At 56.5% G+C, this 27,955-nt stretch overlaps 1 protein-coding gene across 7 annotated transcripts in view; it reads right to left on the minus strand.

The window, feature by feature from the left end:
* MBP (myelin basic protein) overlaps positions 1 to 27,955 on the minus strand; it is a 117,422-nt gene that overhangs the window by 32,374 nt on the left and 57,093 nt on the right. For all 7 annotated transcript variants that reach the window (XR_007145660.1, XR_007145661.1, XR_007145659.1 and 4 more), the window contains exon 4: positions 584 to 1,020. Coding sequence is in view for 4 of the 7 variants with exons in the window: in XM_047826622.1 (XP_047682578.1) it covers positions 584 to 1,020 (437 nt within the window). In the remaining 3 variants the exon portion in view is untranslated. The remainder of the gene's footprint in view (positions 1 to 583; positions 1,021 to 27,955) is intronic.

Below are 27,955 nucleotides of genomic sequence, written 5' to 3' on the forward strand. Positions count from 1 at the left end.
GCACACTCAACCCTCCCACCCCCCCCCCCCCACCCCTTGCCCCCAAAATAACTCAGACAAAAGACAAAATCTGCTCAAGGCGAATTTAAATCTCGGCTTTGTGCGAAAGTCCTCGATCGCATTATTGTTGCAAGACAACGCGAAGCTAGCAGTGCGGACTCCAAGAAAAACAAGCACGACCCAATGTCGAACCTGAAAGCGGGGTGCAGGAGGCAAAGCAGCCACGAAGCCCCCAAGCATGAGCCACCAAAGAGCCGAGAACGCGGTGCCCTTCCTGCAGTGCCCACGCCAGGCCACCCTAGAGATGCCCGATTGGGAACGTTCTTGTAGCCCTGGGCCACATCCCGATGGCATCCCTTGGGAGGAGGGGAAAGAGGCTGAGCTGTGTGCCAGCACGGCAGGCGGCCCCCCGGGCCCCTCCCGCGGCCGGGGGGCACGTCCAGCAAGGACGGCAGGTGGAAAGCGGAGGGGCCGCACCAGCATCTCCCCTACGGCTTAGCTCACCTGCGCACTCTCCTTCCTTCTCCTTGTCAACTACAGCGGACACACGCTCTGTGCACCCCTGTCACTCCTCAGAGCTCACCTTGCCTGAGCCCCGCTTGGGCACACCCCTGTCACCGCCAAAGAAGCGCCCGAGGGAGTCAAGGATGCCCGTGTCTCTGTGCCTCGGGAGGAAGCCGTGCCTGGCGTGATCCATGGCACTGGCGGATGCCAGGTACTTGGAGCCGTGCCGCTGGGAGGGTCTTTTCTGTGACGCCATCACATCGAGGCCCTCGGGAGTGGCTGTGCTGTCCTCTTGGATGGTCTGGAGCTCGTCTGACTCCGAGGGCCGGTCTTTGAAGGTGTTGTCCTCCCTCCCGGGGGCATCTCGGGAAAAGAGGCGGATCAAGTGGGGGCGGCCCCCTGGGTCAGCTGGGTTGGCGTCCTGCCAGGCATTCTTTGGGTCCGCTGTGCGCTTGGAGTCTGTCACCGCCGTGTCCTGAGAGGGGGCCCCATTGTTCTGCTCCACATCTGCCTCCCCTGCAAACAACAGTGAGATATGAATACGGGCCGTGCAAAGCGGAGCGGGGGACAATGACGCTTTCTTCCAGGGCTAGCGTCCTACCGAATCCACAGGACGCGCGAGGGGCCATCGAGCTGCATGGCAACCCCACATCGCTCGGGCAGGACCCGACCTGGACCGAGCGAGCACCCTACCTGCCGCTCTCGGGCCCCGGGACTTGCCTCACTGGCTCAAGATTTGGCACCCCACATAGAGAGCACCCCCGCTTCCTGCCGACGTGGCCAATCCCCCTTGGGCGCCGCCTGGCCGCGTTCGGAGAGGCCAGCACCGCAGGCACCTTAGTGGGACGTTGAATCTCGAAAATTCCACTGGTGCATAAGCTAAGCGTGTCCGGGAGCATTTACTTGACCAAAGGTATTTTTAGCATTCTTGATAAACATGGAACTTCCCACATCTTTTTGCAATTCATGCCTTAAAGAAATGGGGCATTTAGAATTCTTCAGTTTGAGATTCCACAAGAGGCCTGTTGCACTAGAGAACCGCTTATTCAGGACATTTTCATTTGGCTTCTCTTCTGTAAGTGGCCACGACTGTAAAGTTCGAAGTGGGATCCCACCATCTCATAGCTTTGGGCGCACACACGAACGCAGCGTTTCCTCCCAGAATGGCAACGCATCCACTTCCCTCTCAAGTTGTAGGTTAGGTTTAAGTGCACGTCCACTCCAGCCCCCTCCACCTTTTGTTACTTATCTATAGAAAATGTGGGTTTCCTCACGCTTCCTTATAATACTCTCCATCTTTCAACCACCCACTAATCTGCTCACTGTCATTTACCCAACGGCAGCATCCATCGTCTGGCCACCTACCTCTCTATCCACCCGCCAATCCGCCCGCAGACCATCCACCCAGCTCCCCACCACCCATCCAGGCACTCACCCTCCCTCCCGCCCACCACCAGCTCCCCAGCCACCCGCCCAGCCACCCCGGCCATCTACCCACCCAGCCACCCAGCCACCCAGCCATTATTTGCTGAGGACCTAGTAAGTGGGGTGCACTGTGCTAGGCGCCTGGTTTGCAGTGATGAACATCTGGTCCTTGTCTCAGGAACACTGATGAGAATGAGTGTCATGAATTGAAGTGTCCCCCCAAAAGGGCGGGTCCCCACCCTAAACCCCAGTAGCTGTGAATGCGAGCTTTTTCAGAATAGGGTCGTTCGTAGACACCTACGTAAGATGAGGCCCTACTGGAGGAGGGTGGGCTTAACCAATAGCTGTTGTCCTTGCAGAAAGAGGGGGCTCTGGATCCAGACACTGCCACATCGGGAAGAAGAGGCCACGTGAAGATGGGGGCGGGGACCGGAGTGATGCGGGAGCCCCGGCCGGTCAGAGACCTGGCGCCCACCCTCCCCTAAGCCGGCAGCCACGGCACAGCCCCGCGGACACGCTGAGTTCGGATCTGCAGCCTCCAGAACGTGAGCATGGAAATTCCCGTTGTTTGAAACCACCCAGCGCGTGGCGGTTTGCCCTTCGGCCACAGGACACCAACATAACGTACAATTTCGTGTCAGCTGCTGATACGGAGACCACAGGGCAGGAGCAGGGGCTTCAGGGAGGCCCCTCGAGGGATGGGATGGGTGGGCCCGGGTGGGGGTGCCACGGCGGAGGGGAGGGCACCCAGTGCGCAGGCGGCAGGAAGAAGGGGCTGGGTCTGCAGGTGCACAGGTGGGGGGGGATCTACACGACACATACTTTCACGAACACATCAGAAACAGAAGGCGAAGGATTCCACTCTTTTTCAACAAAATCCCGGCCGTCAGGAGACGGTCCCGTGAATGACACTCATCGCACAGTTTCTTGACCTGTACTTCCAAAGTAGAGTACCTCACTCCCCACGTCCCTGCTCAGTGTTTGCCAGTGACAAAGTACAAGGCAGAGCCCGGAACCCGGGATCCCCGTGACCTTATCCAGGCTCTTACAAGACAGCACGCAGGGTCAGCTGTGCCCGATGCCTCAGAAATATGTCCCTTAGAGAAAGGCACGTCCTTCGGGACCCCTGATGAAATTCAGCTAGGTAGCAACGCAAGTATTTTTACAACGTACGTGCTAAATGTACTAAATGGCTCGCGGCACAGTAGCAACATGAAAAAGCAACGTACAGAATCCTAGGGCCGCACAAAGCTGTAGATTTTCACAGGGATGGGATGCTAATTTATAGGTTGCCACAGAAATAGAGTCCGATTTTCTAGCTGTGCCTTATATTCTGTGGTTAATATAAATTAATGCAAATGCGGGAGAGAAAACAAAAGCTATATTGTACATAATTAAACACATTAACAAAACACAAGCGCATCTGAATACTAATGTTTGTGTAACAGTTGGGCCTTGTGTCCCTGAATACGGCTGTTTGTGAGGGCACAGAGAAGGCGTTCCTGTCCTGAAAGTGGCTTCTCTGAGCACACAAGGGGCACGGGGACACTGAAATCTGTGATGTGCAGCATTTTGGGTAGGGACAGATGCAGTTTTAATTTGTCAATTAATATCAGCTTTCATCGAATTACAGCCTAATGTAGTCTTTTTATTGAGACTCGAAGCGTGGAGCGTAGCAATTTAGGGCACCAATTTGTGAGCCATGGACCTGATTCTACCAGAACATGCACTTACAATGCTCTATTGTTGTTCAAATTCTACATGGATTCGCAATACAACTTTTTTTTTTTTTAAAGCCCACCTCATCTAAATGCTAGGATGGCCCCCAGAAAGCTTCGGAGGGGAAACGTATTGGACTTTTGAAAGTAATGCTGTTAAAATCACAGAATGGCTTCCTGGAACATGGCTGAGAAACAGAGACGTCACTCACTCGAGAGTGGTTTCTGGAACAGAGACACCCACCGAACCGGAGGGTGATTTGGGGGGAGGCGGTGTGTATCGTTGGAAGAGACTCAGACGTCCTAACCACAGCAAGTCTCCAGCTGAAGGTCCCAGTGGTCCCGCCGATCCCTGTGTGTCTGGCTCCTTCCCAGGCGGGGTGTCCTCAATCCGGCCCCCCTGGGTGAGTTCTTGTTTGACTGACTGCAACCATCTTCTTCTTTTCTTTTTCTTCTTCCTCTCTTTTTTTTTCTGCCACTTCATGCTGGGGTTTTTGCTTCACCATCACCGCTGGTCCCAAGGCCGTGGGCTTCTCTGGTGGGATCCCACACTGTAGCCAGGGCCGCTGGAGGGACCGTACAAGGTTTCACGGTACATGACCTTACTCGCCCCCCGATGTCACGTGCACCAAGGACAGACTCGCCCGCCTGCTCTTCCGTTTGCCCTCCACCGTGTCCCACACGTGTGCCCCCCCCCCCGTGTTGTTTGATCTCTATGCATCCCATGCGGTGCGTGGCTGGCACTAGGTGCCCAGCAAGATCACAGCCATGCCGATGTGAGCTGGGCCGTTCCTCCCAGAGGAAAGAAGTCAAATCCCCGCCTCTCCTTTGCTAGAAGAACTTCGCCATTGGCATCGCTGCTGTTAAACTATTTTCTTGTATGCTTATTTTTAAGGGAAGATTTCCCTTCGGTCCTGAAAGGCCCTGCACCAGGGTCTAAGCTCTGGCTCGGAAACGAATTTCAGTTGTATCGTCTGACTCTTTCCGGCTACGCAAAGGGTTTGTAATAGTCTAAATGTAACCCGTCAGCGTGGCTCTGAGGTACCAGCATGAGGAATTCAGTCTCCCGGCTCTATTCTTTCATCATCAAGTCCAAATCCAAGTTTGTGCGTCAGGCCTGATTGCTCGTGATGTCCATGGTTCACTGAGTGGGATGCACCTGACGAGCTCTGGGACCGCCGGACCGCAGCTGAGCCCGTGGACAACAGAGAAACTGCCATCGCCGCATGCTGTGGACAGCAGTATCCGGAGTCAGGGCCAGCGAGGGCCCGAGGTCTGCAGGGCGCAGCGGAGAAGGACCCTGCAGAGCAGCCTCAACCTCTCCGACCGGACGATGGCTTCGGGCAGGTCGCTGAACTGGGCGTCTGTGGTGATGACGTGGGACGATATAGCTGCGTTCTTGCCTCAGATACCTTCAGGCCCCTTTCAGGAGCACGCGCTAGGGTTTGGCGAGCTGAGTTTTCACCCAGGGCGGCTGCTCCCATACATGCGGCTGTCCCCAGAGAGCCCGGGACGGGAGGCCTTGGCTGACCGAGCTGGGTGTCTTGTACACATTATCAACAACCCTAACAAGCAGGTAGTTCTAGGATCGCTTTTACTCACATGAGGAAACAGACATGTAGGGAAGCTAAGTAAGACTCACTGGAGGACGCAGTGTTAATTCCAGGTCTACGATCGGAACACCACGGCTCCGGGCCTCGCTCGGGGTCTCTTCCGGCCCCGACGCCCCGACGGGCCTTACCTGCAGCTGGGCTCTTGCCTCTATGGGGAGAATTTAACTGCACACACTTGACCGCTAAGCCACGTGTGGGTCACAGCTGCTGAATGGAGAGGGACAGGCGTAGGGGCGGCAGAGGGACCTCACAGAAAGCCGCCCGTCCCGAGCGAGCAGCTCAGCCAGCGCCCCCACCTGCAAACAGGAGACCCGTCGGAGGCACCCCGCGGGCTCAGCGCACCCTGGGCTCCGGGAGCTGTGCAAGGCATATGCCGAGGTGCCTCCCTGCACGTCCCCTGCTCCCCCCGAACCAGAGCCCGATATTCCTAGGATGGGCTCGGATGAAACTGAGGACAAAGTGCATATTGTCCTGTATTTAAGTATCACTGCATTTAACGTGGAACATACCTCGTCTGTTCTACTCCACCGCACCCGTGGGAATCACAGCTCATGAATAAGTTCCATCAGAACTGCCCGCGTGTGCACGCACATGGGAAAAAATACAGACGTCCAGGCACGCCCCAGACCCCATAAGTCGGGACGCACGGGATGGCACCCGATTCTGCTTTTTTAACAGATTGGGCGAAGTACCCAGTCGGTCATTCTGAGGACACCTTGGCTCACCGTGTGACGATGGCACATCCCCTCCCCCCCCCCCGCCCCTCCACCCCTGCTTCCACTCACAGACCACGGTCTCTGGGAGGAGAGCTTAGTCTTGGAGACGCTGAGCATCCTAGGCCCGCTGTGTGTCGGGCCCTTTCCCGCCGTCATTGGGCTGGGGCTCGGCGCTTTTCGCCCCTTTGGGTTGGCTTGAGAAGGTGCACCCCCCTGCGTGCGGAGGCTGTGGGGCTGAGGTGATGAGAGGTTTTGCCAACACTGAACTTAAAAACGTGCCCTATACGCTCATCCCACCCAAACCACCGCTGTTGACTTACTTTACATATGCACACTCCTATCTCCACCCCAGGCAGAGGAGGCCTTGAGCCCAGCCCCGGTGAGCGGCCTCCTGGAGAGGTCAAGGCTGGGAAAGCATTAGGAAGCCTGGGGTCTGCATCAGACCTGAAATTCAGATCCAACTCCCCATCCCCCACTCGCTGCAAACGTCCCAAACCCCACAAGTTGCACGGCCTCCACGTGGGGCAACCGCTACAATTTTCCCCACAGAGGGGCTTTTGTGAGCCACCCCTCCGTATTTTTTCTACACGACATCCATCAACGGTTTGGGCAGAAAATAAAATTTGTGCATTCATTTTGAGGGATCAGACTGAACTGATTTCATGCATCTTCTTACCTTGGTTTTAAAAGCACCTGTCCTAGGGCACCCAGGTGCCTCAGCTGGTTAAGTGACCAACTCTTGGTTTTGGCTCAGGTCATGATCTCAAAGTTTGTGAGTGCGAGCCCCACATCAGGCTCTGCACTGGCAGTGAGGAGCCTGCTTGGGACTCTCTCTCTCTCTCTCTCTCTCTCTCTCTCTGCCCCTCCCCTGCTCACACTGTCTCTGTCTCTCTCAAAATAAATAAACAAACTTAAAAAAAAGAAAAGCACCTGTCCTGGGGGGAGATCTGGCCAGGTCTATAGCACAGAGTACAGGTCAGGCTTGTTTGAGGTGTTTGAAGTTCCCATAAGTGAGCAAACAACCACAAAGCCACAGCTGAACTGATTTGATGAGTCTGTCCTCCATCACAGGGTTTTTTCACCCAAGGAACTAGGATTTTTCCTGGCTGAAAAACACAAGTTCCCAGCTTCCTATCCGCACCCCCTCCTTGTGGGGGCCCCAGACACAGACCGGACCCGGACGGGGTCTCGGAGACCCCACGGGAGGCCTCGCGGAATCTCTTCCTCCGCGGTTTCCGTGGGGCCTGCAGTACAGACAACTAATGAAATGGTGATATTCATAAAGAAAAGACAAGCAGCTAAAAACGCACGTTCCCAGATGCCCAGACAGCAGTTGGCATCACCCTGCTGTCCTGTCCTTTATTGTGCCCCACGGACAACCTTGCAGCACCTGTGACAAGGCAGGGACCCCGCACGGAGGAGGTTCTCAATGGGGCTCAGTCACCTTCCGGGGCCGGAGAGTGCATCCGCACAGCGATGGGGACACTTGGTGACTTTCATCTAAATACACAATGGCAGAATTCAGAGGCGCTGTATGCGCCCTTGTCCTGGTACACTGGACGGTTTTCTCCTAAGTGATTTGCAATCTGGTTTTCTAGCTCATGGTCCCTTTGGGAAGTATTATCCCCACATAGGTCCATATATCCAAATGCACCAATGTGTCCTGTTTCTGGTAATTGTCCAGGCTAGTCCTTCATTCCTAGCTCAAAGCAGCAGCATGACAGATTAACGCCCATCATTATGGAATCCACACAATGAAGGAAATCTTCAGTTACTGGGTCTTTGGTTTCTTGTTTTTAAACTCACGCTTTTTAAACTTGTACTTTCTTCCCCAGAGCTTCTCCTCATCGGGTACGTTAGAGATTCCTGAGACTATTAAGGCCACTGTGCAATCTAGAGAACCACAACCGACCTGATTTCGGGTCCTCTCTTCCTGGGACGAGTTGCCATAGGCAAGCAAGGGCATGCCCACCCAAATTCACACGCCAAGTTCAACGTCCTTCAGAGCGGGTGAGCTGAAGTCACACAAGGGACTTCTTAGGCTAAAAGGTCTTGAGATGCAGAGACGGCTGTAAGGGGCTCAGGAAAAGCTACCTAATACTTCGCGCCTTTGCAGAAGAGCCCCAACCAATAGAAGGTGGCCCTGCCTCATACGGCCTGGGGAAAACCGTCTGGAAACACAGGGCTTGAACTGAAGCGACACCATTAACTCTCCTCCACGGGTCTTGTTAAATTCTGATCCTCTATTCGCTTCTGTTGGGGGCAGGCGGTGTGGATCTCTCTGTTCGGGACTTTTAGGGAAGGCAGCTTTGCAGATGAGCCCACGGCCTCTGGGAGCACGCCTGTCCGCCCGCCGACTGAGCCCTGCCTGTCCGGCCCCTCAGGCCTCCCGCGCCCGTCCTCTCCCAGCCAGCCCATCGATAACCGCTCAGAATGCCAGCTCCTGGGGCTCCAATTCCCCCAAGCGCAGATTCCAGGAAAGAACCAGGAGGCAGACACCGTTCCCTTTGCTTAGACCCGAGGCTGGGCTACAGTCGCATTTTCACTCAAAGTATGAAATCAGTCATTACCGGAACAAAATCTCCAGGTTGCTTTTCTGTAAGGGTGGTGTTTTGGTTGTTGTTGCTTGTTTAAATTTTTTTTTTTCTTTGCCTCGCCACTCTGGGCCTGGAGGTGTGGGACCCCCTGCGGTGTCCCACCAGGAGACGGTCCCACGGCGAGAGTCCAGATGGCAGACTCTCCTTGGAGCCCTAACAAGGACCCATGAAGCTAAGAGCACTCTGACAGCCGAGAGGCGAACGTAGAGCTCCTCAGACCCTCTACAGCCAAGTGCAGAAATAAAACCCGCGTGTGTGTGAAGGGCACGCGATGTTTCATGGCGGGTGCTTGGAAGCAGATGCTGGGAATAACAGGTACAGGCCTGGCTGCCCCACCTCACCCCTACCCGCCTCCAAGCGGGGCCAGGCAGCCTTCCCGGGAACGGAGTCGCTGGGAACCCCGTGCTTCCTCGCCTAAGGCCTGAGAGGCTGAGATGGGGGGTGGGGCTCTGGAGGTAGGGGCAATGTGCCCTCCTCCATCTCCAGCCGGAAGTGCCCTCTTCCTAAGTGACGTTGACACGGGGCACGCAGGTGTGTCCCTGACGTGGGAGGCCCCAGGAGAAGCATCCTGCCCAGTCTGCGTGTGGACCAGCCCCCTCCCATCGCGGGGCGGGGGGGGGGGGCGGGCAGAGGACCGTACTGACCACCAAGCGTGTGGCTCCGCCGGGCTCTGGTTAAACTCAAACAGAGAGCCCCCACGAGAAGGCCAGGGACTGGTGGCAGACAGAGGCCCGCAGGTGCTGTGGTGCGGACTGCGACCTGGGAACCGGTGCTCGTGACCAAGCCCCCAACTCCCATCCCGGAGACGAAGGCAGGAGGGACCCCCTTCCTGCGAGGGGCGGCCTTCTGAGGCCACGCCACAGGCCCGGCATGGACAGGACCTCAAGCTGCCACAACGTGGCTGACCACCCGCTTTAAGGAACAGGGGCGCTGTGAGTGCCTGTGTGTCCCCGTCCCAGCGGACCAGCCCCTCTCCGCAGAGGAGCCCTCGGGGCCCTTGGGCGGGTGGGGCCGTGGAATGTGCCAGTGTAGGCCAGGGCTGAGAGGACCCTCCTTGTTTGTGGAATACTTCTGTCCTTGGCTCCCCGTGCTCGGGGTCACCAGGGAGGGCGATGGAAACAAAAAGGCCCATGGTTGTGGCCCGTGGATGTGCTGTGGCAGAAATTCTGCATCTATGAGAGGCATGCGGCCGCCCGCCAGGCTACTGGCAGAGACGTCTTTAAAACTTTTCCACAAACGAATCTTATCAACCCACCCATCGCGCACAAATGCCTCCTTTGTGCGCCCAGAACATATAGTTTTTATGTGCTCTAAATAGCTCACCCCTGGAGCCCTCCCACAGCAGGGACGGGGTCGCGGGAGAGGCAGCCCGAGTGCAGAGCAAACGGCCCGCGAGGGTCGGGCCGGGGCTCCACTGCGAGTCTGCACTTCGTGGGGCCCGAGTTTCCTCATCGTACAACGTGGTGCCGGCTTCCCCGGCACAGCTGGTGTAGAGATACGGGATTTTTTTTTTCAAAAGCCCGATGTCCACACGGGTTCTGTGCGCTGAGCAGCCTCTGTCGATTCTCAGTGAAACTGGGTACCAGCAATGAACAGGCCCGGAGAGGCGATGAGATCGCCCGCAAGCAGGTGGCATCCCGGGAACGCTACGGGCTGCTCTCCAGCGGGGGGTGAATAAGCTGAAAGAGGTGCTCCTGTCTCCACGTCTCGTACCCAGTGGGGCTCGGTAATCATGGCAGAGTTAAACTGACTTGGGACTGTGAGACCAAAGGTCGCTGAGGTCAAATCCAGTGGACTTTGGTTCTACCGCCGACTCTGCGGCCTTGAGCACGTGAGTCCATGTGTTCACGTCCTGGCGCCTCAGCTGCAGAATGGAGCGAATTACTGGGGTTCCTCACGGGACTGCTGGGACAAGTACGTGAGGGGCACGTAATAAAGTGGCTTAGCCCTGGTGCAGACGGAGTACCCATCAGTCAGGGCTTCTGTTACTGTGGCTGGTGTGATATTTGAAACACTAGTCTGGGGATACCTTGTATACAGCAGTAAGAGCCTACACGTTTTCCACATACCAACTATCCATCCATCCACCGTCCACCCACCACCCATCCGCCATCCACCTACCCACGTACCCATCCACCCACCCAGTCACTCACCCATCCACCCATCCATCTATCCATCCATCCACCCATCCATCCATCCATCCACCCATCCATCCATCCACCCACCCATCCATCCATCCATCCACCCATCCACCCATCCATCCACCCATCCATCCACGCATCCATCCACCACTCATCCACAATCCATCCACCCATCCACCCATCCATCCACCCATCCACCCACCCATCCACCCATCCACCCATCCATCCATCCACCCATCCACCCATCCACCCATCCATCCACCCATCCACCATCCACCCACCCATCCATCCATCCACCACTCATCCACAATCCATCCACCCATCCATCCATCCATCCATCCACCCATCCATCCATCCACCCATCCACCATCCATCCACCCATCCATCCATCCATCCATCCATCCATCTACCCATCCATCCATCCATCCATCCATCCATCCATCCACCCATCCACCCATCCATCCATCTACCCATCCATCCACCCATCCATCCATCCATCCATCCACCCACCCATCCATCCACCCACCCACCCATCCATTCATCTACCACCCATCCACCTACCCACGTACCCATCCACCCACCCAGTCACTCACCACTAGCCATCCATCCATCTACGCATCCAATTACCCACCCATCTGTCCAGCCATCCATGTATACATCCCCCCCAATACTCATTTCATTCCTATGTTTAGCAGAATTCGAACTGCCCCCAATAATTCTCACCCTTATATAATCCTAAAAAACTTATAAAAATGATGAGGCATCCCTTGTGATTATATTATGTCACATGGAAAAAGGGAGATTATCTGGGACTGTTTACTCCAACCACAGGAGCCTTTTGAAGGCAGAGTTTTCTTCAGCTGGCAGTGGAGGCAGAGGTTAGAGAGACTCTCAATCAAGCAACGAAAGGTGGAAAGCACCGTCTCTGGCTTTAGAGACAGAGGGTCCACGTGCAGGGTCCAGAGATTGGCCGCTAGGAGCTGAGGGCGACCCCAGAAGACAGCCAACAAAAAAATGGGGATCTCATCCCAACAACCACACAGAACTGGATTCTGCCAACAACCTGCTTGAGCCTGGAGCCGGATGTCCCCCCGGGCCTCCAGATAAGGGTCCGACCTGGTTGACCCCTTGACGTCACCCTGGGTGGTGCTGGGCAGAGAACCCAGCACGTCACGGACAAGTTGTGTTTTCAGCTGCTGAGAATGTGGTGACTGGTTATGCAGCAACAGAAAACGCATCCATGTCTGCTGTGTGCTGGGGGAGCAGACGGAGGTGAACGAAACTGGGCTCCTGTCCCCGTGCGCTCGCAGATTAGGAGACGAGAATTCATAGGACAACCTCACAGATAAATACACGGGCTTTACACGAAAGAAAGGATCTCGTCAGTGGGAGGGCCTGGGGGTCAGAGAAACTTAGCTTCCCTGTGGCCTGGGGTGAGAAAGGGTCAGCCACACAGCAGGGCTGGAGATGGAAAGGGGCCTGGACACGGAGGGGAACGTGGTCCCAGCAGGCCGAGTGTGGGCGCGCTGGGTGTTGAAGGTCACGTAATGTGCTTTGTTCTTTATTCTATGAGCATGAGATGCCAAAGAAAGGCCTTTTCAACTGGGACACAACATAACCAGATGTATGTTTTCAGAAAGCCCTCCTGGTTCCACTGAGGAAAAAAGCCAGAGCCAGGGAACAGCAGAGAGGTTGAAGGGTCAACCAGGCCAGGGATGATGGAGGCCTGGGCTGGGGTCAGCGTTTGGGGGCTGGAGCAAAGTGCAGATCCGGGAGTTTAGGGGATAAGAATCAGCACGGCTTATGGCAAAGCTCTGGGGGTGGGGAGGGGGGAGGGGGGGGACAGGACAGCTTCCAGGCAGCGTCGGCATCGCCTGGGAACTTGCCAGAAGTGCAGATTCTCTGGCTTGTGCCAGGCCTGCTGACCAGAAGCCGGGCGGGCCCCCGGTCTGCGTGTTGAGAAAGCTCCACAGGGATTCTGATCACGGGGCACCTGCAGAGCGGGAAGCCTCGGGCGGGCGGAGGGGTGGGCATCCACCGAATCAACACGACTGCCCAGAGGGGCTGTCACGTACACTCCCAATGTGGGCCGCACTCCCCTCCGTCCGAGCCTCTGGACGCCCCGCCCCCAGACCAAGTCAACAGAAAGCTCAGGGCGCGGTGAGGGCACCTTTAGAGGCATCCCCTGGGCTCCAGGGCCACTGAGGTGGCGGGTGTCGGTGCCACCTTCCCCACAGTCTCCCCCGAGTGGCCCAGGACCTGTGTCACCACTGATGAACCGCCTTTAGGGCAGGGTGGGTTTCACTCACGAACATGGGTGTTGTCCTCTCCCCCAGGGAACGTCGGGGAGCTTTCAACACCGACCTGTGCTGTGGTCCCAACGCCAGCCTGGCTGACGCAGATCTGCCCATTCTGGAAGCGGGCCCCACGCCTCGCGCTTAGATTCCTACAGCGATTTTAAAGTGCAAACACTTCAATACATGAACGGGAACCGCAGGAGGAAGTGCCGGGCCAATCCCTTCCAGCTTTCCGTACTTCTCCTTCTCTCCAAAATTTGGCCTCAGAAAACAAACAAGAAGGTAATAAGACTCCAGGCTTCGACGAGCTACAGTCAGTGCAGCAAACAGTAAAGAAAAGTGGAAACATCCTCAGAACACGAAAACAGCATCATGCACCTTAAACATCACCTTTAAACCGTCTTGGTTTACCGTTAGCCCAAACACAAGTTCAACAGCGGCTTTCCAGAGCTCAGCGGGCATCACGTTCCAGCTCTGTGCTGACGCCTTCAGCCAGGATAGTAACCTTTCCTCGGGAGAAGTCGTCTGGCCCTGGGTCACGACTGTCAACAGCCGCAAAGTAGCAGCCCGCGGTCCGAGCCCTTCCTGCTGGCCCCAACCTGTGCTCAGGTCACTTCCTTCACTTTGACCCCGTTCAGCCCTTGTCCCTGTTGCAATTCTGGGCAGGTCTGAGATCTCCCAGCCGGATCTGTGACCTCACGGCTGACTTGTGTGAAAATCACAATGTCATCTGATGTGCGTTATCACACCCTGAAACTCCGCACAGAGCAGCTGGGCTGGAAATGTCGTGGGCAGGCGCTCCACGCCCAGAGCTCAGGCTGCCACCTGCCCCACCAGCCACGGGGCCACCCCAGGCTGCCCAGCGCACCCTCAAGACGGCCAACTCGGCACAGGCTTGAGATGGAGATCCAGGGGCGACTCAGGGTCTCTCGGGGGCCGGGAGCCCCGTCCGGGGCACGTCACAAGTCGAGAAGCCCTCGTCCTGGCTCGGGGCAGTCAGGCCCCCCCCACCCCCCACTCCCAGTCCTCCCCGGGGGCCGGGAGATGTGAACAGGTGCTTGCTTCCTTTGTGGGGAGAAGTACCACAGAGGAAAGCTCAAACACGCGCCCCACACCTTGACCCCCCTGCGTGTATGCTCACGCATTTACAGCAAACGTGTGTGAGGGGCACCCATGGGGGCGGTGTTGGGAAAGCCAAGTGCATGGCCTTTGCTGGAGGTGGCCATCGTGCACCAGGAACGAGGCTGAGTCTGCACGCAGCCCCCGCCACAGTGACTATTGAGAAGGGAAGCAAATGCTGCAAAAGCAAAGGGGGGTCTCTTCTCAGAGGGCACGTGGCAGGACGACTGTAGGGGGGCAGGGGGGTCCCTTTGCTGTCAGAGTCTCCCAGTGCCGTGTGCAGCGGTCAAAGAAGGTCGGAGGGAAGGTGACTTCTTACTGTAAGGAGCCTTTGGAGCAGGTACCATCTGGGCGCTGCCTCAGACTTCCTCTCTGTAGGATTGTGGGAAAGACAGTCACCTGCTGGGAGAAGGTGGGGGGCAGGGAGGGACACGCAACACCTGTAACGGTGTGCGCATTGTGCGGAGCTTGGTGACAGTGCCTTTCTGCTGCACCTGATTCCTCTGCTCCTCTTGTGTGTGTGCATGCATGTGTGTGCATGCCTATGCATTTGTGCACACATGTGAGTGTGTGCATGTAAGTGCATGCACACATATGTGTACATGTAAGTGCATGTGTGCATGTAAGACTATGCATGTGTGCATGTGTGTGCATGCGCGTGCATGCATATATGTGCATACGTGCATTGTGTGCACATGTGGGTGTGTGTATGTGTACATGTGTGTATGTGTATATGTGCATGTAAGTGCACACACGCACGCACGTGCACACATACATGTACATACATGTAACCGTGTGAGTGTACATGTGTGCGTGCATGTGTGCATGCCCGTGCATTTGTGCGCACATGTAAGTGCATGCACACATGTGTACGTGTAAGCGTATGTATGTGCGCATGTAAGTGCATGTATGTGTGCATGTAACAGTATGCATGTGTGTATGTGTGCATGAATATACATGCATGTGTGCGTTATGGGCACGTGTAGGCATGTGCATGCGTATATGTGCTCGTGTGCCTGTAAATGCACACATGTGTGCACATGTGTACACGTGCATGTGCATGCATGTGAGCGTGTGTACGAGTGTACATGTGTGCGTGCGTGTGTGTGCATGGGCACACGTGTGCTGGGGAGATTGGGTGTGCCGGGTCACGTTGACGCCACCATGCCGCTAAAGGACTTTTGCTGGAAAGCCAATGCTGTGACTTGAACACAGGTCTGTTTCCCTTCCTAGTGTGGGGGTGCCTGGAGAACCGATCCTGGCCACACCGGCTCTACCGGCTCCTTCCGGTCTCCCACGCCCTCCCAGCGCCCACCCTCCGCTCAGGCCCCTGCGTATGTGCATTCTCGGGCACCCTCAGGAACCCACGGGGGCCCCTCTCCCGTCGGGGGACGCCACCTTCTCGGGCAGAAGCTGTCTGTCCTGCAGGCCTCGCTGACCTTGGGGCCTGTGCGACCATCTTCCTTCCAGCTTTCTTTCCCTACTTCTAAACGCTCTCCCTGGGTCCCAGGAGGAGGCTCAGGCCATCCGGCTCTGGCAGCCGACCCCTGCCCTCCGCCCGGCCTGCCCTCGGGTCCCGAGCAGCCCGCACCCTCCCGTCCATCCGACTGCCTGCTGATCCAGCGGGCAGAATAGGGACGTTATCTCTTGGGACAAACTGACAGACCAGGGAGGCTCGCTCCACATCAGGCCTCCTGTTTCTGAGCACTGGCTGACCAAGCCCTCGGATATCCTTCTCCAGTGATGCCCTGTTGTCAGGAGTGTGTCCAGCTTCCGGAGAGACTGGCCAGAGGCACAGAGAGACCGCTGGAGGGCTGCTCCCAACAGTGCCGGCTGAGGGTCAGTGAGCGGGATGGGGGAGCGGATGCCGGTGGGCTCTCCAGGAGGGATGCAGAAATTAGTAAAGAACAGACCCTCTGGGGGGAGGCTGCACAGACCGGCTCTGTGACTGTGGGGAGGTTCCTCACCTTCACTGGGGGACCGTCTGTTTCCTGAGGGGTGGATGGCCTTTCGGCGGTGGGGGGAGGCTGCTCCGTGCACACCAGGTTCCGGAGGGCACGCTGATGCTTGGTGAGGGCAGGCATGGAGCACGTGCTGGTGACAGAGGGGACGTGGCCCCAGGCGGGGTGCAGGGGGACGGGAGGGGTCCATCCAACTGACCCCCTGAGTCAGGGCATGGGAACCAATTACAGAAAGACACGATTCTGAAATAAAACACTGTTGCACTTGGAGGGTATTTCCACACAAACTCGAAGCCACAGCAGGGAGTAGTAAGGTGATCGATAATCCCCCTTGAAGACGGCGAGCAAATTAAATGTTTAAAAACCCTCCCCGCGCACGACGGCTTCGGTCCGTACCAGGGCCAATAATTTAGCCCAGTTACTACTGGCAGGAGGCCGTTCAGTGAATCACCCAATAGATCGATCCGCTGAAGGATTAATCGATCCGCATGGGAATTAAGAGCTGGTGTCAGAAATCTTAGATGAAAGGAAACGGGAACAGCAGTGGCTCAAAGGACAAGAGTGTGAGAACACGTCACAGCACGGAGGGCAGGTTCGGGACCAACAGCTCCGAAGCATGCAGCAGCCTCTCAGAGAACCGGCACAAGGGGACCTGGGGGTTACGGACGCTCGGACACATCTCCACAAAGAACGTACGTCACCGCCCCAATTTTACACGTGACGCAGTCATGCTTGGGCGGTCTTACCCAGCGAGGAGAAATGCCAACCCGGGTTTTCTGCTACCATATCGTGTGGTTTTTCACGCTGCTTCGTAACGAGTCCTGGGAATTAGACGGACGTACCGTCCCGGATGTGTGACGTCTCTGTTCAGTCTCCCTGTAGTCCCACCTCCACAGGGCCCGGAAAGGCCTGGAAGGGCCTGGAAGGGAGTGCTGCCATGCATGGGTGCATGCATCCACGCGGTCTCTGTGCGGCTGTGTGCACGGACACATGCACACCAGCACGTGTGCATACAGCACTTGCTTAATGAAGGAATCCTTCGTCAGTTACTTCGTGGACCGTTTTTCAAGCACAGGAAATGTTCTGACTGGCTATAGGCACAGTGCTTCATTCCTATTCTGAACTGAGCAGAAATCAACACGACTTTACTGGTTAGCGGGCCATTCGCATCATCGGTGATGCAAAAGTTGTCGGCAAACTACACCCACGGCCAAATCTGGCCCGTCTCCTGTTCTTGTACAGCTTACAAGCCGACAATTTTTTTCTTACTTTCTTAGTTTAAAAAGAAAAAAATAGTATTTCGTGACACATGGAAAGTATATAAAATTCAAATGTCGGTGTCCATAAATAAAGTTTTATTGGAACGCAGCCTTGCTCATTTACTGACAAAAGCATCTGTGTTCACTTCCATGCTCCAAAAACAGAGTTGAGTAAGCGCCAAAGGGACCATCTGGCCTAAAACATTTACTGCCTGCCCCTTTACAGAGAAAGCTTATTGACCCCTGTCATCTATAATCTAATTTTCAGCTCTAAGAACAGGACTAATTAGCCATGTGGCCTTCATAGGATACAAAACGGACAGTTACACATCACACAACTTCAGGAGAAGTCAGCAAACTGTGAGCCCCAGAGTCCAAGAATCTACGTAACTCTTTTTTTGCACTCAGTGTCAGAACGCATGGGAAGGTGTTCTTTGCGCTGTGGAAGTGTTGTGGCTTGACCCATAAGGCGGTGATAAAAATGCATTTGGTTTTAACGTAATGAGTAAAATTAATGATTATTTTATGATTCATTATCTTAAAAATTCTTTAGATTTTAATTTAGAGAGAAAGAGAGAGAGAGGGGGGAGAGAGAGAGAGGAGGGCAGAGAGAGAGGGAGACAGAGAATCTTAAATAGGCTCCTCGCTCAGCTTGGAACCCGACACAGGGCTCGATCCCGTGACCTGAGCTGAAATCCCATAATCCCATGGGATCCCATGATCACGACCTGAGCTGAAATGAAGAGTCAGACGCTCAACCGACTGAGCCCCCCAGGCACCCCTTCCTTCCTTTACAATCCTGAAGTTTGTTCGCTAACTCATCAGATGGCACACGACTGCTTATTTTGGAAAAATTACCGATAAAAGGCCTGTAGAAAACGCAAGTGAGGACTGCAGCGGAGTTTATCTATTGGAAACCAGGTCAGAGCTGCGCCATTACTATGAATCACAGCACAACAGAAGCCAAACTTGGAGCTCTCCGGTGTGGACGTGAAGAAGCACCATTCACGACGAAATGGAAGTTGCTGCCAGCGTCTACAGCCTCTAAGATCTTTTTGGAACTTTTGCTTGCTGACTGCATAGCTGTGGGTGTTCCGGATTGAAGGGAGCAGAGAGCAGGTGCATGGAAAGTGGCAAGCTTTCTCATGCTTTCAGCCAAAGACATAGGTTCCAGAAACTGTGTCCTTGGTCTTCCAAGAAGATCGGACGCTGGCACCAGACCGCCTTACGGGGGGCATGTGTTGTGACCGGTCGAAGAGGAAACAGGGGTCCGTGATTTACCTGTTTTGACCGGCCTCCCTTCTCTCAGCGGAAACAATTTCAAGCTTGACGTCGCACCTCGAAACATGAATGCTATTCAGAGAATACGTTGGTCACGCCTTACCCAGGACGGGTCAGAAACAAGACGGCATCACCCACGGCTCTCAGTGTCAACAAATAATCGATACATTTACATTTTAGTAAATGAGAGAGTTATTTTTAGGTCTCTTCTTGGGGACAGTTGCAGATCTGTTCAGCAGCACTTTCTGTCCCTGGGAGCCAAGGAACAATGCCGTCAAATGTCTGGCACCGCGGAGACGGGGGTTCTTCAACAATGTCTGCTTTTCACAAGCAGCGTCCAGCACTGAGAAAGTGCCGACACGGTGCCAGCCTGGTACCAGCCCGTGTTAGCTGCTGCTGGTGTTTAAGGATAAAAATAATTTGAAAACTCTTCAGGTTGAGAAACGTTCAGGGAAATGCTTTAAAAAACTCAGACATGGTTATTCAGATTAAGAAACAGCCATGTCCGGCCAGATACACGGGGAGAAAAAGACATTCCAAGATACCATTTACACAGAGGGCCTCAGGTGAGCCCTCTTCAGCTCACCTGCTGCTTTAACTCTTCTTAGATATACGTTGTTTCAGTAAAGGGCACACGAATACGCTTTTTTTTGGGTTTATTTTCTTTTTGGGGAACCATCTCAAGACCGTTTATCATGATCCTATCGTCAGATACCATCCGATGTCATAGGGTGTCCAACTGAAGAAACAGCAAAACTCCCCTAAGTACTTTTGAAGATTTATGTATGAAAATTCTAAATTAGCCACGGGGGTGCTTATGGTAATTTACTCTGATGTTTTGTTCCATGAACCTTGACCAGGTTGGTCATTCTGAAAGGAAATTATAAGCAGAAAGTCAGCGTTTCCACCGCATGGAAGTAAGCTCGTATCTATGCTCTAACGTGGGTGTGTGTTACAAAGGTCTCTACGGGGAATCAGTCCCCTTGAACCAAACAGTGACATTCAAACTTTTGATCACAGGGACAGTGTGCTCATTTCCACCAGTCTTGGGTGAATTCTGGGGTCCGGTTCCTGGTCCCTGAGTATCTGAGCCACAGCTGTGTGATGTAACCTGCCAGGTGGCTGTGCAGGCCCCCGGGCACTGAGCGGGTGTCACTGCTCGCTGTCATCACCCAAGGCCAGCGTCCCTCACAGCACAGCAGGGGTGGGTTGCAGAGTCACCTCGGCCTGTATGTCCACACGAGTTCAAATGCAGTGCATGAAAAGTCCTCACCAGAAAGTGGTTTACAGGATGCGAAGCTTTTGATCTCCATGAATATCGTGCGTCTTGTAACGGACTGAGCAATGGTCGCGCTGTCACGTGAGGGGGCTACGTTCTCCCTCTGCTTTCACGAGGTCCCAGAGTCGAGGGACAACAAAGGCAGAACACGTCAAAGCTGAGCCATCCACATCTGCCTAAAATACCGTTTTCACAGATGCCACTCACACCTGAACGGGCAGAGCCGGGATCTCACACCACCTCCCCCTTGCTCCCACTGCCTCCCCCTGCTCCCGCCGCCTCCCCCCCTGCTCACACCGCCTCCCCCTGCTCACACCGCCTCTCCCTGCTCACACCGCCTCCCCCTGCTCACGCCGCCTCCCCCTGCTCGCACCGCCTCCCCCTGATCCCAGTGCCTCTTCCTGCTCACACCTCCTCCCCCTGCTCACACTGCCTCCCCCTGATTCCACCACCTCCATCTGCTCACACCACCTCCCCCCTGCTCCCACCACCTCTCCCTGCTCCCACCTCCCCCCCGCTCCCGCCACCGCCCCCCACTCCCACCGCCTCACCCCCCCGCTCACACCGCCTCCCCCTGCTCACGCCGCCTCCCCCTGCTCACACCGCCTCCCCCTGCTCCCAGTGCCTCTTCCTGCTCACACCTCCTCCCCCTGCTCACACTGCCTCCCCCTGATTCCACCACCTCCATCTGCTCCCACCACCTCCCCCCTGCTCCCACCACCTCTCCCTGCTCCCACCTCCCCCCCGCTCCCGCCACCGCCCCCCACTCTCACCGCCTCACCCCCCCGCTCACACCGCCTCCCCCCTGCTCACACCGCCTCCCCCTGCTCACACCGCCTCCCCCTGCTCACACTGCCTCCCCCATCACCTCCCCCTGCTCCCACCGCCTCCCCCTGCTCGCACCGCTTCTCCCTGCTCACACCGCCTCCCCCCCTGCTCGCGCCGCCTCCCCCCACTCCCTCCACCTCCCCCTGCTCCCGCCGCCTCCCCCCCCTCACACCGCCTCCCCCCCTGCTCGCACCGCCTCCCCCTGCTCGCACCGCCTCCCCCTGCTCACACCGCCTCCCCCTGATCCCACCACCTCCATCTGCTCACACCACCTCCCCCTGCTCCCGCCGCCTCCCCCCCGCTCACACCGCCTCCCCCATCACCTCCCCCTGCTCGCACCACCTCCACCTGCTCACTCCACATCCTGTTCCTTGGGTGCGGGAAGAGGCACCCATCTTGGAAGATGTGAGCGGCGGGCTTTTAGTCCAGGGAAGTGTCGGCTTAGAGAAGTTACACTGGAAAGTGATCGCCCAGTGACCACAACAGTTCGCGGAGGCTGGAGAAGAAATATCTAGGGTCTCTCTATCCCTGCGCTGCCTGTGCACCGGACATCTTCATGGATTGAGCGAATCAGACACGAAAATGCACTTTTCCAGGGGGCGGTGGACGGTGTTCGACAAACACCCAAATGCAAATGGCAGACATCCACACGGAAGCAGAGGCAGACAGCCTGCCCTCTGGAGCTCGGCTTGCAAACAAAATAAAGCCACGGCGGGTAGGCGTCCGCCCGAGCCAGCAAACGCCTCTGACCACCGAGGCCGTAAACAGCAGCGGGGCTCATACTAGGCAGGATGAAGAGGCAGCCCACACACCCACCAGCCGGGAGGGACCGGCAGCACAGGGGCCGTCCCCAAGGAGCGAAGCCCGAGACACCCCGCCACGTGGACAGACCTGCAAAGCGCTGAGCGAAATGACAGAAGTGTGCAGATCCACAGACAGAATGTGGATTAGCGGTTCGGGGACTGGAGGTGGCAGAGGGGGCGGAGGACCGTCATCGGTGCGTGTGGTCTCTGGGACGAGAAGCTTCTGGATTCGGTGATGGTGAGGACTGCCCATCTCCGTGAACTTGATGGGCTAGAAATCGCATCTCAATAAAGCCGAGAACAATGAAAGCGATGACGGAGGTCACTTCGCTCGCGTTGCTTTACTACAACTTTTCAACAAAACAGAAGAGACACCAGAACAAAAAAGGGGATGCGTTCAGATTTTCCACGCAATTGAAAGAAGCCAAACCATGTTGAGTATTTAATTCCTAATGCCGGCGAGCGCACTGATGATGATGTATCTGTGCAATAAAATAATTAGATCTATTACTCGTCAGGAGCAGGTTCTGAGCAAAACTTACAATCACAGGATTACTGAAAACCATTGCAGAGATAGAAATGTAACGATCTTCTGTACTGTGGCCTCCGCACAGGACCGCCATGCCGGTAAGAAGGATGCTGTGGGCTGAGAATCAAAGATCTCAGTGTAACAGGTGTTTCTCTGGCTTTGTCTCCACTGGGAAGCACACTCCTGCTCAAATCCCCTCCCGGGGCTCACGCACTCAACAAGAAGCAGACGAGAAGTGGTCCCAATGGCTAGTACCCTTAGCGTTCAGGGGTGCTGTCCCCTGAGGATGACACAGGCAGGGACCGGACCCCCGGCTGAGAAGGTGGCTGTGGAACAAAGAGGCGCCAGGATGGCCCATATGGGGGGGGAAGGTAGGAAAAGTAAATGTCATCCTTACGAGGTTGACGTGTCAGGCCCGTTACTGACTTCACTCCCCCCAAATTGCCGCTATTATAGGCTCTGTTTTACCGATGTCAACAGCGAGGCCCAACGAGGTCAAAACAGAAAACACGCACTTATTAAGCAAGAGGCGGGATTTGAACCCCATTCAAAAGCAATCTCCAGGCGGGCAGGGTCCCGGCTGTTTTGTTCAGTGCTGTACCCCTGCACTCAGACGCGGCCTGGGGCGAAAGCGTTGCACGATAAAGATCGGTGGGACAGGTGATTCCTATTTCAAATAAGAAGACAACCTTTGCGGGATGCAGTAGGCGATATGGGCCGTGTGGTGAGAGCGTCGTAGCCCGGCCCCCGTTTAAATCTGAGCAAAGAAAACGTTGTTCTATTTTCTGTCTTTGAAGTTCCTGCAAGTGTAGGGTCCAAGCCACGTGGGGAGCTCCAGGGGGACCTGGACGTGATGCCCGGTGGTTTGAACATCCTCACTTTGGGAAGCCAGGCCTCAGGTGTGCAGGGAACGGGGAGCGCTGCTGTCCAGCCCCGCCCCGACCGACCACGGTCTCTGCTCACACGCAGGTGTGCTACGTGCTCACCACTGGGTGCCCCCTGATGACCCTCGACTCCCCGCGGGAAGCCCACCCCTGCAGCCACAGGCACAGGCACCGTTTCAGGTTTCTCGGAGTGCGGACGTTGTCACCGCCGAGGCCCTGAACCCGGTGACGGCAGCAATGACAGAAGCCACACGCTTTCTGCGAACAATTCCATTCCCGCATTCTTGTCCTCTCTTGACTCCGAGAAGCTGCCTGTCCCCGGAGCACCGCGGCTCCACGGAAGTGTCTGGAAACCTGGGAGCTGCTGACTCATCGGGACGATCTGGCAGTGAGCCCTCCCCTTCTGGCTCGTGGATCTGGCCGAGGACAGACGTGGTTGCAAAAGTAAGGACTTGAAGACTCACATAGTCTGTTACCGTTTTCGAAGATAAACTAGGGTTCTGAAATGCGAAGATGGAGTTCTATTTATACTTTAAATGTCAAGCTGTGTATTTCCCCCTTCGTGAGCTTTGTGGGAGCCGGCCGCCAGCTACCGAGTCACCGTGCGCTCGATGACGGGGCCCCAGCTCTACACACACCGCGTGGCCGCTGCCGAGCGCAAGTTCTGTGAATGGCTTAGAAACGACAGCCTTTGAAGGACTCATACCGGTTCGTACAGTACTTCCAAGGCACATCTCTGAGCGCACCAGCCCGCCTCCGATCGTCCCGGGCACGCAAACTTGGAAAGAACATTTCCTGGAATCCAAGGAGCGTGTGCAGAAGACACGACCGTGATCCTGACGTCTCCGCCCCTGGGGCTCCCGCCCTGCCCGAGGGCCAAGGTGTCCACACTTTCTCTTTGTCCTCCTGTGGCCCCCTCCCCCCCAGCTGGCTCCCCACCCCCCACAGGATCTCAGGCCTTTATTTCTCTAACTCAGTTGGAATGACAGTGAGAGCAAGAATGGCTCAGGGGACCAGACAGCATCCCCTGAAGGATGAGGCCGATTCCTACGTACTGGAAAAGCCGGAACCACAACCCGCTGCTCAGGAGGGAAATGCCCAAGGGACCCCCCAAGTCCTGCGGGATAAACATCCTGCCCCTCTGTTCCCAAGAAAAACAGCCCCGGCGACTACCGTGCTCCGCGAAGCAGCCCTGAGAGCACAGGCTTCCTGATCCTACCGAAGCCCTTTAGTCATCGGTCCAGGCAAGCCACCGCCTACAGGGAGGCCCCCAGGAAGCCCTCTGTCAGCACACTCCACCACACAGCTGGAGCGGCGCTCGCTCTTTGTGCGCGGAGCCTCGCGGTCCACACGGCTGCCCCCGTGCCTGCAGACAGGCGTACCTCCACCCTCGGGCCTCTGACCCAGCTTGGGGTCGCGGGAGACCCCCTTACCGTGCGTGTGAGGGTGAGCACGTGTGTCCATGCACGTGTGAGTGCGTGTCTGTGCACGTGTGCGAGGACGTGTAAGGGTGAGCGTGTCTCTGCACGCGTGGGCGAGTGTGAGCGTGTCAGCGCACGCGTGGGCGAGCGTGAGCACAGATTCCACTCCGCTGTGGCAGGTGCCACACAGGCCGGCAGAATGATGGACAAATCTTGTCCTGAGGCCCCGAGATGACCCGGAATCCGAGGACCGAGCGTTGTGAGGACCTTACAGAGTGTTGCCGTTTGGAGGCAAGTGCCCCATCCCCTCGTCCCTCCACGTGTGGCACGCCATAGTGACGAAGGGTCACATTCCGGTTACAGGACCACTGGTTACAACACGTGCTCATGGTGTCTTTGGTTCTTAAGAAAGACTCCGAGAAAAAGAAACTGAACAGTAAGACGTCATTTTTTGAAGTCACTGAAATACAAAAGTTTCAGCTAGAGGCAGAGGTAAGACCCACCCCCCCTGCCCCGGCGTTAGAGAGACAGGGAGGAAGGTAGCGGTCCCTTCCTGTACACATTTTATATAATCTGGAAAGTCCTGAAATAAAAACGGCCCGGATACACAAAGTCTACCTAATGAAACATTCCAGTTAGAATGTGCACGAACTGCATCCGTTTACCTGGATTTCACCTGCTGGCGACATGATGTGTCTCCAGCCGTCTCTGACCCCCCGAACACGGGCGTCTCCAGCTGCCTCTGACCCCCCGAACGAGAACATCAAATTTGCTGGCACCGTGCTGTGTTCATCGTCTAGATTAGAAGCCCGCCTGTCACCATCATCACAGCTGTCCCCTATCACACAGACGTGGGACTGTTTCTTTGGATCTGGAGCCTGGTGACATTCCACACAGCAGGAAGTCTGGGTGAAGCAAGGACCCGACTTTCACCCGTCAGTTGCTGTGAGCTAGGAGGCTGTGGCCACTGGGCCCGCGTGTGCGGGAGGGACAGGGAGGCATAAGGACCACGGACAGCTTCCTAGGAAGTGACACATCACAGCTCTGAGGGCAGAACCAGTCAGAATGCACCTGCAGAGCACGACTCAGTCGCCAGTGGTGTGGACAGGAGAGGGGTCAGTCCGTGTGCTGGGGAAGGACAGCTGTGAGGCCCCGTGTCTGGCCCGCAGTGCCGCTAAACTGGGGCGTAGCATGGTGTTTTGCTTTCCTTTTAAAGACTTCCTTCCTTCAGTTAAAAACCATCCAGGGTAACACTCTCGGCGGAAGTGAGGACGCGGGCAGGCTCCCCCCGGAGAGGATTCACTGTAGAAACACGCAGGTCCCTCCCACGGCGGGCAGAGGGGGCGTGAGCACTGCTCTGCCCGCGGGCTGGTCCCCGGGCCCCCTGGACGCGTTCCTGGCGGCCGAGGCGTCAGGAGAACACGGTCCACAGCCGCACGGCAGCTCCTCAGTTCACCCCGCGAGTGAGTCTGGGCTGGGTGTGCGGAGGAAGCGAGAAATGTAACTTTTACTGGGGGAGCCACCCGCAGGTGCTTTCAAACTGGGGGCCTGAGACCCACGAGCACAGCAGCGGGTCAGATGAAGGGATCCATAGACAGAGGCCCGGAGGATTCTGAGTCCCCGGGTCTCAGGCTGGGACACGGTGCTGTCCACTGGCCACAGCCCATCGCAGATGCTATTTGTGCCTTTGTAAGGTCTGTGTTCCCTCTTTGTTCTGGAAGTCTTTCAGTTGTCCTATTGTGGCTCTGATGGCCTCGAGTGACTCTTAGCCGCCCATTTTATGGCGAAGGCCACGACAGTGGGGGCAAGTGCACAGGGCAGCCACCATCAGGCCTCTGCGACTCCGGACACCCAGCAAGCTCGCGGTGCTCCCGAGAGTCGTTCCTTCTGCAGCGAGCCTCCACGGGTGCAGCGTGGCCTGGGCTTGGACCTTGCGACGCTCGCGGCCACCTCCCAGCCTCCTTCTGGACCCAGTACCCCCTCCTTCCTCACCTGACCTCACCAGCGGAGACGCTGGGGGAGGTGTTGGGAACGTGTGCTAGCCCGGGCCTGCTTTGGAGAACCCTCCCTCAGCTCTCTTTAGAAGGTGAAACACGGGTTCTGTCTCCCAACGTAGAAGGCCGTGAAGAAGCCGCCAACACTGGCCTCTGCTGGGGCAGGTCAGTGGCGAGGACAGCAGGGCCTGCCATGACCGCGAGGAGATGCCCCGCTCGGTGCCCCACACCCTTGTCTGCAGGGGCTCCTTGCTGTCACCGGGGGCATCCTCGGGGCGGCGTGCACCAGAAGGTGGGACCGAGCTGCTCAGCTGGGGGCAGCCGCTCCCCTCAGGGGCCGCGTGGCCAGGGTTTCACCATCATGCGGAATTTCTTCAGAACAGGTTGGGGCACCTGGGTGGCGCAGTCGGTTAAGCGTCCGACTTCAGCCAGGTCACGGTCTCGCGGTCCGTGAGTTCGAGCCCCGCGTCGGGCTCTGGGCTGATGGCTCAGAGCCTGGACCCTGTTTCCGATTCTGTGTCTCCCTCTCTCTCTGCCCCTCCCCTGTTCATGCTCTGTCTCTGTCTGTCCCAAAATAAATAAACGTTGGAAAAAAAAAAAAAAAAAAAAGAACAGGTTGACCAGCAAGCCCCAAAACTACAAACTGCGTCTGTGGACCCGTCCTCATGAAAACACTGGGATGAAGGCAGTCTTGGCATCTGCCAGTGTCAAAGGACCAAAGCCACTCCCCGAGTTTCACAGATAACTTTGTCAGTGAAGCACATGTGTGCACACGAGTGTGCATGCAAGTGGCCAACGCACATGCACGCGCACACGCGTGTTGACGTGTGGCGCTTATGCACACACACACGCACATGCATGTTCTGATGCATAACACACATGCACACATGCACACGCGTGTTCTGACGCCCGACGCTTATACACACGAGGCGAGCTTCTCGCGAGGGCAAAGCTCAGGTTGAGGACGTGCAGTCGGGTGGCCTGATCTTGGAACAGAGCAGTTTGCGGAAGAGGGGGCAGCGGGCTGGGGCAGTGTCCCTCGGATCACTGCGTTATCGCCAGGTGAGGACTCAGCCACACGGGGCTGGCCCTCCGCGAGGACACGGACACCCCTGCGTCCGCCACATGGACTCACCTTCCACAGGTGGCGGGGAGGCCGACAACACACGCGGGCGTGGTGAGCCCAACCCCAGACAGCAGGGGGCAGTGTCCCCCTGTCCCGGCCAGACGGGGCCACGACTGGCTTGTGTGCCGGGGCTGCGTGACTCCTTCTGGCCCGGGGAGTGTCGGCGGAAGGGATGAACCCTGTCTCCCTGACGATTAGCCACCCCCCGGGTCCCCAGGCCCCAGGGGAAGCAGCCAGGGCCTCTGAGTCGCTGTTGAGAGGACAGCTGCCTGACCTTGCCGGGCTGTGACATGGTAAAGCCGTGTCACGGAGCTCTGAGATTTTGGTGTCTGCAGGGTCCCAATGCAGCGGTCTTCTCAGTACGAGGGTCAGAGGAGTCCTTGCTCTGCAGGGGACGTGGGGGTGCAGACTGGAAGGTGGGAAGCTTGCCTCCAGATGTCTGGGGAAGGAGGACACAGAG

The sequence above is a fragment of the Prionailurus viverrinus genome, chromosome D3, assembly GCF_022837055.1.
Source record: "Prionailurus viverrinus isolate Anna chromosome D3, UM_Priviv_1.0, whole genome shotgun sequence".
In the NCBI taxonomy this organism is placed as follows: Eukaryota; Metazoa; Chordata; class Mammalia; order Carnivora; family Felidae; genus Prionailurus; species Prionailurus viverrinus.